The sequence below is a fragment of the Perca fluviatilis genome, chromosome 3, assembly GCF_010015445.1.
Source record: "Perca fluviatilis chromosome 3, GENO_Pfluv_1.0, whole genome shotgun sequence".
NCBI classification, from domain to species: domain Eukaryota; kingdom Metazoa; phylum Chordata; class Actinopteri; order Perciformes; family Percidae; genus Perca; species Perca fluviatilis.
In genome coordinates, this window is record NC_053114.1 from 44,888,328 (window position 1) to 44,900,827 (window position 12,500).

Consider the following 12,500-nt stretch of genomic DNA (forward strand, 5'->3'; position numbering starts at 1 on the left):
TGTGTTTGTGTGTGTCTGTGTTTGTGTGTGTTATCGTGTGTGTGTGTCTGTGTGTGTGCGTCTTTCTGTGTGTGTGTGTGTGTGTGTGTGTGTGTGTGGGTGTCCTCCTGTAGAAGGTGAGTCTTACCACAGGTGAGTTGTCCTGATGTGGCGTTTCATCCCGACCACAGACGTCAGCACCTTCCCGCAGCTCGGCCACAGACACCTGAACGCCGTCTTCACCGAGTTCTGCACCGTGAAACAGATTCCTCCGTGTCATCTTCTATGGCTGTGTCCCAAATTCCACGCTAACATCACACGCTAACATTCCACCCTAACATTCCACGCTAACATTCCACCCTAACATTCCACGCTAACATTCCACCCTAACATTCCACCCTAACATTCCACCCTAACATTCCACCCTAACATTCCACGCTGACATTCCTAACATTCCACGCTAACATTCCACGCTAACATCACACGCTAACATTCCACGATAATATCACACTAACATTCCACATTAACATTCCACCCTAATATCACACTAACATTCCACCCTAACATTCCACGCTAACATTCCTAACATTCCACGCTAACATTCCACCCTAACATTCCACCCTAACATTCCACGCTAACATTCCACCCTAACATTCCACGCTAACATTCCTAACATTCCACCCTAACATTCCACGCTAACATTCCACGCTAACATTCCTAACATTCCACGCTAACATTCCACCCTAACATTCCACCCTAACATTCCACGCTAACATCACACGCTAACATTCCACGCCAACATTCCACGCTAACATCACACGCTAACATCACACGCTAACATTCCACGCTAACATCACACGCTAACATTCCACCCTAACATTCCACGCTAACATTCCACGCTAACATCACACTAACATTCCACACTAACATGTTATTTAGGCTCCATTTACACCGCTACGTTTTGGTTTAAAAAGGAATTTCTTCTGCTATGTTTCCCCCTCTCATTCCCCCTGCTCTGGTGTTTCCCCCTCTCATTCCTCCTGCTCTGGCGTTTCCCCCTCTCATTCCCCCTGCTCTGGTGTTTCCCATTTTCCTCCTGCTCTGGCTCCCTCTCATTCCTCCTGCTCTGGCGTTTCCCCCTCTCATTCCTCCTGCTCTGGTGTTTCCCCCTCTCATTCCCCCTGCTCTGGTGTTTCCCCCTCTCATTCCCCCTGCTCTCTGTAAATGATAGCGGAGAGTTTGTTTGCCCCCTCACCCTGCGTTTCCGTGGCGCTGGCTCGTCGAACAACACCTGCTCCAGCTCCATGTCCAATCCTTCGTCAAGGGGCGTGGCCATGCCATCGAGGGGCGGGGCCAGGCCGGCCTCGGCCTCTGCCATTGGTGGAGAGGGGGCGGGGCTTCCGCTGCCGTGGCCAACGCTCCAGTAGCCGCTGCTGCCGCTGTCGGAGAGCAGGCCGCCACTGCAGTCCATCGGAGGAGCTGAAACACACGCACGCACGCACACACACACACACACACACGCACACACACACACACACACACACGTAAACATGAAGCAATAAGAGACTGTTCCTCGAAGTAATTTTAAACTGATCATTTTATTGTAGTTTAGTTTTGCGTGTGTCCGGTGTGTGTGTGTGTATGTGTGTGTGTGTGTGTGTGTGTGTGACTGTGTGTGTGTGTGACTGTGTGTGTGTGTGACTGTGTGTGTGTGTGACTGTGTGTGGGTGCATGTGTGTGTGTCTGTGCATATGTTTGTCTGTGCGTGCGTGCATGTGTGTGTCTGTGTGTGTGACTGTGTGTGAGACTGTGTGTGTCTGTGTGTGTGACTGTGTGTGAGACTGTGCGTGTCTGTGTGTGTGTGTCTGTGCGTGTGTGTGTCTGTGCGTGTGTGCATGTGTGTGTCTGTGTGTGTGACTGTGTGTGAGACTGTGTCTGTGTGTGTGTGCAGTGTGTGTCTGTGTGTGTGACTGTGTGTGAATGTGTGTGAGACTGTGTGTGTGTGTGCATGTGTGTGTCTGTGTGTGTGTCTGTGTGTGTGAGACTGTGTGTGTGTGTGCATGTGTGTGTCTGTGTGTGTGTCTGTGTGTGAGACTGTGTGTGTGTGTGCATGTGTGTCGTGTGTGTGTCTGTGTGTGTGTGTGTGTGACTGTGCGTTGAGTCTTTTGTGCATGTGTGTGTGTGTTGTGTGTCTGTGTGTGAGACTGTGTGTGAGACTGTGTGTGTGACTGTGTGTGAGACTGTGTGTGTGTGTGCATGTGTGTGTCTGTGTGTGTGTCTGTGTGTGAGACTGTGTGTGTCTGTGTGTGTGACTGTGTGTGAGACTGTGCGTGTCTGTGTGTGTCTGTGTGTGTGTGTCTGTGTGTGTGTGTGTCTGTGCGTGCATGTGTGTGCCTGTGTGTGTGACTGTGTGTGAGACTGTGTGTCTGTGTGTGTCTGTGTGTGTGTGTCTGTGCATGTGTGTGTCTGTGTGTGAGACTGTGTGTGTCTGTGTGTGTGACTGTGTGGGACTGTGCGTGTCTGTGTGTGTTTGTGTGTGTGTGTCTGTGCATTGTGTGTCGTGCGTGAATGGTTTGTCTTTGTGTGTGTGTGTCGGCGCATGTGGCCTGTGTTTGTGTGTGACTGTGTGTGCGGTCTGTGCTGTGTGTGTGTGGTGCATGTGTGTGTCTGTGTGCATGTGTGGTCTGTGCATGTGTGTGTCTGTGTGTGCCTGTGTGTGTGTGTTTTGTGTGTGTGTGTGACTGTGCGTGTCTGTGCTGTCTGTGTGTGTGTGTCTTTCGTTTGCTTGTGTCTGTGCATGTGTTGTCCTGTGCATTGTACGTGTGTGTGTGTGTGACTGTGTGTGTGTGTCTGTGTGTGTGTGACTTGTGTGTGTGTGTGTGTGTGACTGTGTGTCTGTGTGTGTGTCTGTGTGTGTGTGTGTGTGTGTGTGTGTGTGTGGACTGTGTGTGTGTGTCTGTGTTGTGTGTGTGATGTGTGTGTGTGACTGTGTGTCTGTGTGTGTGTCTGTGTGTGTGTGTGACTGTTTGTGTTGTGTGTGTGTGTGTGTGTGTGTGTGTGTGTGTGTGTGTGTGATCTGTGTGTCTGTGTGTGTGTGTGTGTGTGTGTATGTGTGTGTGTGTGTGTGTGTGTGTGTGACTGTGTGTGTGTGTGTGTGTGTGTGTGTGACTGTGTGTGTCTGTGTGTATGTTTTTCTAGTACTTGAACATAAACAGCCCGTGTATGAAGACCACAGTGCCCTGACATCACACAATATCACCAACACACACATACATCATCATCACACACACAAAACACACTTGTGTCCTCTGGTGGGGCTGTGGCCAGCAGCAGCCGGCCCGACAAGCCGCTGAGAACCATGCGCCATCACCCGTATCCACCTCCGGCCGCGCGCCTGTTTACAGAAATAAAACACACACACACACAGAATATATATCAGAAGTACTCAGATTACTGCAGTACAAGTACTAATACCTGAGTACCTGAGTACCTCAACTACCCCCCCCCCACCCTATGTTGAACCCAAATGATACTGACATAAAAGGGCGTACCTTGTATGTCAGTATCATAAGGAAAATGTAGTTAAAGTATTAAAGTGTGTGTGTCTCTGTGTGTGTGTCTCTGATTGTGTGTGTCTGTGTGTGTCTGATTGTGTGTGTCTCTGATTGTGTGTCTCTGATTGTGTGTGTGTGTGTGTGTCTGATTGTGTGTGTCTCTGATTGTGTGTGTCTCTGATTGTGTGTGTGTCTCTGTGTGTGTGTGTGTGTCTGATTGTGTGTGTGTGTGTGTGTGTGTCTCTGTGTGTGTGTGTCTCTGATTGTGTGTGTCTGTGTGTGTCTGATTGTGTGTGTCTCTGATTGTGTGTGTCTCTGATTGTGTGTGTGTGTGTGTCTCTGTGTGTGTGTGTCTCTGATTGTGTGTGTCTCTGTATTGTGTGTGTGTCTCTGTGTGTGTGTGTGTCTCTGTGTGTGTGTCTCTGATTGTGTGTGTGTGTGTCTCTGTGTGTGTGTGTCTCTGTTGTGTGTGTGTCTGTGTGTGTCTGATTGTGTGTCTCTGTTGTGTGTTCTGTGTGTGTGTGTGTGGTTCTCTGTGTGTGTGTGTGTCTCTGTGTGTGTGTGTGTCTGTTGTGTGTGTGTTCTGTGTGTGTGTGTGTGTGTCTGTGTGTGTGTGTGTGTGTGGTCTGTGTGTGTGTGTGTTCTGTGTGTGTGTGTGTGCTTTCTGTGTGTGTGTCTCTGTTGTGTGTCTCTGATTGTGTGTGTGTGTGTGTGTGTCTCTGTTGTGTGTGTGTGTGTGTTGTGTGTGTGTGTGTGTCTCTGTGTGTCTGTGTGTGTCTCTGTGTGTCTGTGTGTGTGTGTCTCTGTGTGTGTGTGTCTCTGTGTGTGTCTCTGTGTGTGTGTGTCTCTGTGTGTGTGTCTCTGTGTGTGTGTCTCTGTGTGTGTCTCTGTGTGTGTGTCTCTGTGTGTGTCTCTGTGTGTGTGTGTCTCTGTGTGTGTGTGTCTCTGTGTGTGTGTGTCTTGGTAATAGGGACATTCTGGCCGGTGTTAGCCTGACCTTCTGGGTACGTCGATGCAGGAGGAGACAGATCTGATGCAGGACGGAGACGAAGAGGAGGATGGACCAGATGAAGACCAGACAGGAAGGTCGTTCGGCAGCTCCCCCGCGCCCGCACGCTCACTTCCTGTCCCCTCGCACTGAAAATACACCTGACGGAGACAGGGAACAACAGAGACATCATGTAGTCCATCGTGTAGTCCATCGTTCTCTCTGAAGAAGCGAAACATGACGCTGGGGCAGTGTTTCCTCCATGTTGATTCCCCCCACGGTATCAGAAACAGGGCTGCACTGTTAGAGTGCATGTCGGAGAACATTTGTATTTTAGGAGCATTATTCCCAATGCTGAAGTAGTTACACTGCATTAAAATAATGTCATTAATAGTGACTTTCTTTCTTGTTATTTGCTACAGAATGCTTAGCCTATATGTCAAGACCAAAGTCGGCCTATATAGGAAGTAGGGATGCTCCCTTTTAGTCGATTAGTGGACTAATCTGTGGTTTTGGTCTTAATCAACTTAGATCTCTTTACTCCATTAGTCATGTCTGATGCTGTTTTCGTGCTGAATGACTTATTTCCAAGAAACGTACGAGCTCATCTCTGGTAAACACAAGAATTAAAGTGGTGCTTTTAGCAGGACTCTTTGCGGAGAAACTCAGATTTACAGATCTGTCGATTAAATCAACTAATCGATTAGTCGATGCAGTTGAATGAGTGTTATAGTCGACTCAGGATTTCTTCTACTACCTACTAGAGATGGTCCGATACCATTTTTTGCTTCCCGATACCGATTCCGATACCTGAACCTGCGTATCGGCCGATGCCGAGTAACGATCCGATACCAGTGTGTCAAATATTTTATTATGTTTTAACAAATGTATACTACTCTCCCTGTATGGATGCGATATTATTTCTATCTCTGTTGTCTGTCAGGCTCAGGTTAAACTCTTTGTGAAACATGAACAAATACAAACAATGAATGCCATGGAACTTTCTTTTATTATCCAGTTTGACATTCAGTTATAAACGGAAAAAGAACATAAATAAACTACTTGAACGTAGATTTTCTTCAGGGCTTTAATACGTGCATCGGATCGGTGCATAAACTCCAGTACTTCCCGATACCGATACCAGCATTTTAAGCAGTATCGGAGCCGATACCGATACTGGTATCGGTATCGGAACATCTCTGGTAAACACAAGAATTAAAGTGGTGCTTTTAGCACGACTCTTTGCAGAGAAACTCAGATTTACAGATCTGTCGATTAAATCAACTAATCGATTAGTCGATGCAGTTGAATGAGTGTTATAGTCGACTCAGGATTTCTTCGATCGAGCACAGCCCTAATAGTAACTCAAAAAGTACAGTTCGATCACAACTGAGAATATGCCTCATTGTGTGTGTGAATAGAGGTGAATAAATATATTAGTTGCAGCAAAGTGTCTGCTCTGTTTTCATGGGGGAACTGCTAAAAAAAAAATCCTAAAAGGAAACACTGCGCTGAGGGTTTTCTCTCCTTAATCTAAAATAAATGGGTATCTCCACTTCAGAAATATCTGAACACCTGTTTTATCTATTTAAGTAACTATATCTTTCAACCTGGACCCTATTTCCCCATGCATTGGTGTCTGAGTGACTGATGGGAACAATAATCTTTGACATTGGTCCAGTATTCAGCGTGAACCGAGCTGTGATGTAACGTACAGTATGTTTGTACAGGACAAATGTTCAGCGTCCACTAAAAGTTGTGTTGTTGCTGCTGACAGACTCAGATTATTATTCTAAGTGTCTGACAACATTATGGGATGGATCCCTACAGAGATAGACCTTTTAGTTAAAGAGTAAGATCCTTTTAGTTTAACATGAAACAGCCCCGAAATCACCATCACCAAACTCCACCAGACTCCATGTAAATAATCAGGACTTTTAGCGTGTATAGAGCCAGCATATCTCCACCAGACTCCATGTAAATAATCAGGACTTTTAGCGTGTATAGAGCCAGCATATCTCCACCAGACTCCATGTAAATAATCAGGACTTTTAGTGTGTATAGAGCCAGCATATCTCCACCAGACTCCATGTAAATAATCAGGACTTTTAGCATGTATAGAGCCAGCATATTTCCACCAGACTCCATGTAAATATTCAGGACTTTTAGCGTGTATAGAGCCAGCATATTTCCACCAGACTCCATGTAAATAATCAGGACTTTTAGTGTGTATAGAGCCAGCATATTTCCACCAGACTCCATGTAAATAATCAGGACTTTTAGTGTGTATAGAGCCAGCATATCTCCACCAGACTCCATGTAAATATTCAGGACTTTTAGCGTGTATAGAGCCAGCATATTTCCACCAGACTCCATGTAAATAATCAGGACTTTTAGTGTGTATAGAGCCAGCATATTTCCACCAGACTCCATGTAAATAATCAGGACTTTTAGCGTGTATAGAGCCAGCATATCTCCACATGTAAATGGGTGAATTAAGGGTTTATTTCAACCAAACCAGAGTGGTGATTGTTGGAACAGTGGAAAGATGAACCAAGACGGTTTTTGGTAGTTTTACTTAATTTCTGTTGACTTTGAATGAAGTGTGTTTTACGATGATAAAAGTCCTGATTATTTACATGGAGTCTGGTGGAGATATGCTGGCTCTATACACGCTAAAAGTCCTGATTATTTACATGGAGTCTGGTGGAGATATGCTGGCTCTATACACGCTAAAAGTCCTGATTATTTACATGGAGTCTGGTGGAGATATGCTGGCTCTATACACACTAAAAGTCCTGATTATTTACATGGAGTCTGGTGGAGATATGCTGGCTCTATACACGCTAAAAGTCCTGATTATTTACATGGAGTCTGGTGTAGTTTGGTGATGGTGATTTCGGGGCTGTTTCATGTTAAACTAAAAGGATCTTACTCTTTAACTAAAAGGTCTATCTCTGTAGGGATCCATCCCATAATGTCGTCAGACACTTAGAATAATAATCTGTCAGCGGCAACAACACAACTTTTAGCCGACGCTAACTGGCGGTGCACAATTGCCCGCTAACGTTACATTGCACTTTGTTTCTCTCTACCGGAGATAACCTTTTAACCAGTTTTCCCGCTCTCACCTTCAGCCCGGGATGACCTTTGACTCTGCCGACGGCCTGCTGCCCTGCTGCCGTTGCCATGGTGACGGCGGTCTCACCCGTCTCCTGGCCCGGTCCCGCCGGCGGGCAGGAGGAGCTCCCCACCAACGCCCCAAAAGGAGAACGCTTCCCCAGACGTGTCTTCGGTAACATGTCTGTCTGAATGTGACACACAGAACATCCTGTCTTAACCTAGGATAAGAAGTTACCCATTTCAGTTAAACTGGCAGCTAGTGCTGCTCCCTCTTAGTCGATTAGTCGACTAATCGGTGGTTTAGGTCTCAGTCAACTTAGATCTCTGTACTCCATTAGTCATGTCTGATGCTGTTTTCATGCTGAATGACTTATTTTCCAAGAAACGTACGAGCTCATCTCTGGTAAACACAAGAATTAAAGTGGTGCTTTAACACGACTCTTAGTGGAGAAACTCAGATTTACAGATCTGTCGATTACCGTATTTTCTGGACGTATTTTTAAGTCGCATTTATTTACTTTTAACTACACAACAGCAACCAGAACAACAGGCTGAATACGGTAGGTGTCCGGTAGGTTAACGTAACACATTAACAGTTATTCAACTACACAACAGCACACAGAACAACTACCGTATTTTCCGGACTATAAGTCGCACGTTTTTCCCTACTTTGGCTGGTCCTGCGACTTATAGTCAGGTGCGACTTATATATCAAAATATATATAATTTAACATGTTTTTAAATGTTAATTCATACTGAAAACATCACCGTCTACAGCCGCGAGAGGGCGCTCTAGGCTTGGGACGACTAGAACGCTGCTGCTAAAGACAACTGAGAAAGAAAAGAGATAACAAACTGCAGGTAGTAAAATATGCAGCCGAAAACGTTAATGGAGCAGCAGAAAGAAAGTTTGGAGTGAGAGAGAAACTTGTGAGGGAGACTGGAGAAAAGGTGACTCTTACTGCAATGAAGAAATCAGAGAAAGCTAATCGGCTAATCGGCTAATGGCGGGCTGAGAGCGAGATGGCCAGAGCTGGAGGAAGGAGTCGGGAGGGGCTGGTCAACGGTGCAGCTACGTCTCCACGCCTTTTAATCCATCCACGCTCCACGCCCTGGTAGCTAGCTGTTCTGGGAGCTGTTGTGTAGTTCAATAACTGTTAATGTGTTACGGTAACATACCGGACAGCTACCGTATTCAGCCTGTTGTTCTGGGTGCTGTTGTGTAGTTGACAGATGAAAAAAAATAAAATATTCTAAATAAATGCGACTTATAGTCCGGAAAATACGGTAGAGTACAGGCCAAAAGTTTGGACACACTTTCTCATTCAATGTGTTTCCTTTTTATTTTCATGACTATTTACATTGTAGATTCTCACTGAAGGCATCAAAACTATGAATGAACACATATGGAATTATGTACTTAACAAAAAAGTGTGAAATAACTGAAAACATGTCTTATATTTTACATTCTTCAAAGTAGCCACCCTTTGCTTTTTTTGATAACTCTGCAAACCCTTGGTGTTCTCTCAATGAGCTTCATGAGGTAGTCACCTGAAATGGTTTTACCTTCACAGGTGTGCTTTGTCAGGGTTCATTAGTGGAAGTTTTTCACTTATTAATAAAAAAGCAAAGGGTGGCTACTTTGAAGAATCTAAAATATAAGACATGTTTTCAGTTATTTCACACTTTTTTGTTAAGTACATAATTCCATATGTGTTCATTCATAGTTTTGATGCCTTCAGTGAGAATCTACAATGTAAATAGTCATGAAAATAAAAAGGAAACGCATTGAATGAGAAGGTGTGTCCAAACTTTTGGCCTGTACTGTAGCTACCAGGGCGTGGAGCGTGGATGGATTAAAAGGCGTGGAGACGTAGCTGCACCGTTGACCAGCCCCTCCCGACTCCTTCCTCCAGCTCTGGCCATCTCGCTCTCAGCCCGCCATTAGCCGATTAGCCGATTAGCTTTCTCTGATTTCTTCATTGCAGTAAGAGTCACCTTTTCTCCAGTCTCCCTCACAAGTTTCTCTCTCACTCCAAACTCTCTTTCTGCTGCTCCATTACCGTTTTCGGCTGCATATTTTACTACCTGCAGTTTGTCATCTCTTTTCTTTCTCAGTTGTGTTTAGCAGCAGCGTTCTAGTCGTCCCAAGCCTAGAGCGCCCTCTCGCGGCTGTAGACGGTGATGTTTTCAGTATGAATTAACATTTAAAAACATGTTAAAATTATATATATTTTGATATATAAGTCGCACCTGACTATAAGTCGCAGGACCAGCCAAAGTAGGGAAAAAGTGTGATTCATAGTCTGGAAAATACGGTAAATCAACTAATCGATTAGTCGATGCGATTGAATGAGTGTTGGTCGACTCAGGATTTCTTCAGTCGAGAACAGCCCTACTTCCAGCGTGTTGGACTTCCAGGCCTTTTTGTAGCTGGATGTATCATTTGTTGCATCTAAATATGAACGTGGATAAAGTTAGTGATAGCGAGATGCTCGCTACGGTTACATTTCTAGTGATGAATCGGTGCGAAAAAACGTTTTATTTCTCCGAGTCGCGGCTTTGTCCTGTTCAGTCAGTCTCTAGCTCGCCGTACAATTGTATTATGGATCATTTTATTGTAGCTGACTCGACCAGCTGACTTCTCTATTGGCTGTTATTCGCTTCAGAACTGGAACCTCCTATGGCGCCATTCTGATGCTACCAAGCCATCACCTCCCGTTAGCATCCCATTGACTCCCATTCATTCTGACGTCACTTTGACAGAGAATAACTTTACATCTGAAGAGTTTAAAGACTCTATTTGTCCGTTGTTTATTTCTAAAGAAACACGACAATGTATAAAAGGCTCCATTACCTTGTAGCTCACGTTATGGCTCCGTAGCAGACGCTTTTATAACAATAGGCTAACGATTGGGTCATAACCACGAGACTTACTGTCACACAGTAGAGGAATTACCGTATAGTACAGGAGAAGCTCACAGGCAGTTTGGACTTCCATTATCTGTTTAGGTTTAATGACTAATGTTAACTAGCATGTTAGTGATCAGTAATTAGCCTGTGTCTATGTTATCTCCTTACATATACCTACGCTCTCCGTCTCTGTAAGATTGGGAATGATTGAGATTCATGAGGAGGGGCGGGACTGTTTGAGCTCTATCTGATGCAACGTGGTCTGACATGAGTTCTGGGTGTAACTTTTGACTGAAATCACAGTGACATCACAGTGAGTCACCGGGCCGCACTGTCATTTACAGTCAGGCTTCTTGGCTCATACAGACTGAAGGTTTTTTTTTACACTAGACCCATTCCAAGGTAGCGCAATAGTGACGTCAAAATGATGTAATATCCTGCCGGCGCGTCCGAGCCGAGGTCAAAGAGGAAACAGGAAGCCTGGATGAGTTCGCTGACAACCTCTCAGAGTGATGTCAGGACTCTCAGAGTGATGTCAGGACTCTCAGAGTGATGTCAGGACTCTCAGAGTGATGTCAAGACTCTTAGAGTGATGTCAAGACTCTTAGAGTGATGTCAGGACTCTCAGAGCGATGTCAGGACTCTCAGAGTGATGTCAGGACTCTCAGAGTGATGTCAAGACTCTTAGAGTGATGTCAGGACTCTCAGAGTGATGCCAGGACTACTCTCAGAGTGATGTCAGGACTATCAGAGTGATGTCAGGACTCTCAGAGTGATGTCAAGACTCTCAGAGTGATGTCAGGACTCTCAGAGCGATGTCAGGACTATCAGAGTGATGTCAGGACTATCAGAGTGATGTCAGGACGCTCAGAGTGATGTCAGGACTCTCAGAGTGATGTCAGGACTATCAGAGTGATGTCAGGACGCTCAGAGTGATGTCAGGACTCTCAGAGTGATGTCAGGACTCTCAGAGTGATGTCAGGACTCTCAGAGTGATGTCAGGACTCTCAGAGTGATGTCAGGACTCTCAGAGTGATGCCAGGACTCTCAGAGTGATGTCAGGACTCTCAGAGTGACGTCAGGACTCTCAGAGTGACGTCAGGACTCTCAGAGTGATGTCAGGACTCTCAGAGTGACGTCAGGACTCTCAGAGTGATGTCAGGACTCTCTTTACTTGTGCTCATTTAAAATACAATCACTCAATATTTGTCTTTATTGTGGTTACTGTAAAGTCTTAATGTAGCCGTAGCCTGCTTCTCCCGTTAAGTTTGACTTAACATTACCTTGGACTGAATGTAGCTGTCAGCTAGCGGGTTAGCCGAATTAGCTGTTAGCTAAACTAACGTTAGCTTCCCGGTGAAGAGATCGTGCAGGTCGTATCTTCGGTAAAACAGTGTTATCTTGCGCATGTGCAGAACCGATCGTGTACCGACAACATGTGACCCGTTTCACCTCCACATCAGAATCTAGAATCAATGAGAACCGGAAACAAAAGGACGAATCAGAATCGTTAAAATCCAAACGATGCCCAACCCTATACAGCTTCAACGTTTTCTAAGCCAAGGACCCCTTAACTGAAACAGAAACGGATCAGGGACCCCCTACTACATATATTGTATAAAATGTATTTATTTCTTTTATATTTGTATATTTAGGGCAGCCTAAAGCCTTTATAGATACCTGTTTTTGCATAGAATACTAAGCTATTCAAATAGCCTAATGATTTTATGAATTACTTTATAAATCATGATGTCAATACTTTTGGGATGAACTGTATCTGTGGGTGGCTACCTTAGTGACTACATTACCTAGAGGAAGTCCTTCCAGAAAATTTTTTTTTTGTGATTGTTGCGGGCAAAAATCCTTGATTATTCGGTACGTTTAATTAAAAAATGCGATGGAACATGCGGGATATTTATGCAGTTTTATGCGATGAAATTGCA

At 45.0% G+C, this 12,500-nt stretch overlaps 1 protein-coding gene across 1 annotated transcript in view; it reads right to left on the minus strand.

The window, feature by feature from the left end:
* The window catches only part of LOC120556527 (zinc finger protein 704-like), a 28,361-nt gene that overhangs the window by 10,328 nt on the left and 5,533 nt on the right, over positions 1 to 12,500 (minus strand). The window contains exons 2-5 of the mRNA XM_039796170.1: positions 7,653 to 7,829; positions 4,524 to 4,682; positions 1,235 to 1,666; positions 128 to 228 (exon numbers count right to left, since the gene is read on the minus strand). Coding sequence (XP_039652104.1) covers positions 128 to 228; positions 1,235 to 1,666; positions 4,524 to 4,682; positions 7,653 to 7,823 — 863 coding nt within the window. The 5' untranslated portion in view covers positions 7,824 to 7,829. The remainder of the gene's footprint in view (positions 1 to 127; positions 229 to 1,234; positions 1,667 to 4,523; positions 4,683 to 7,652; positions 7,830 to 12,500) is intronic.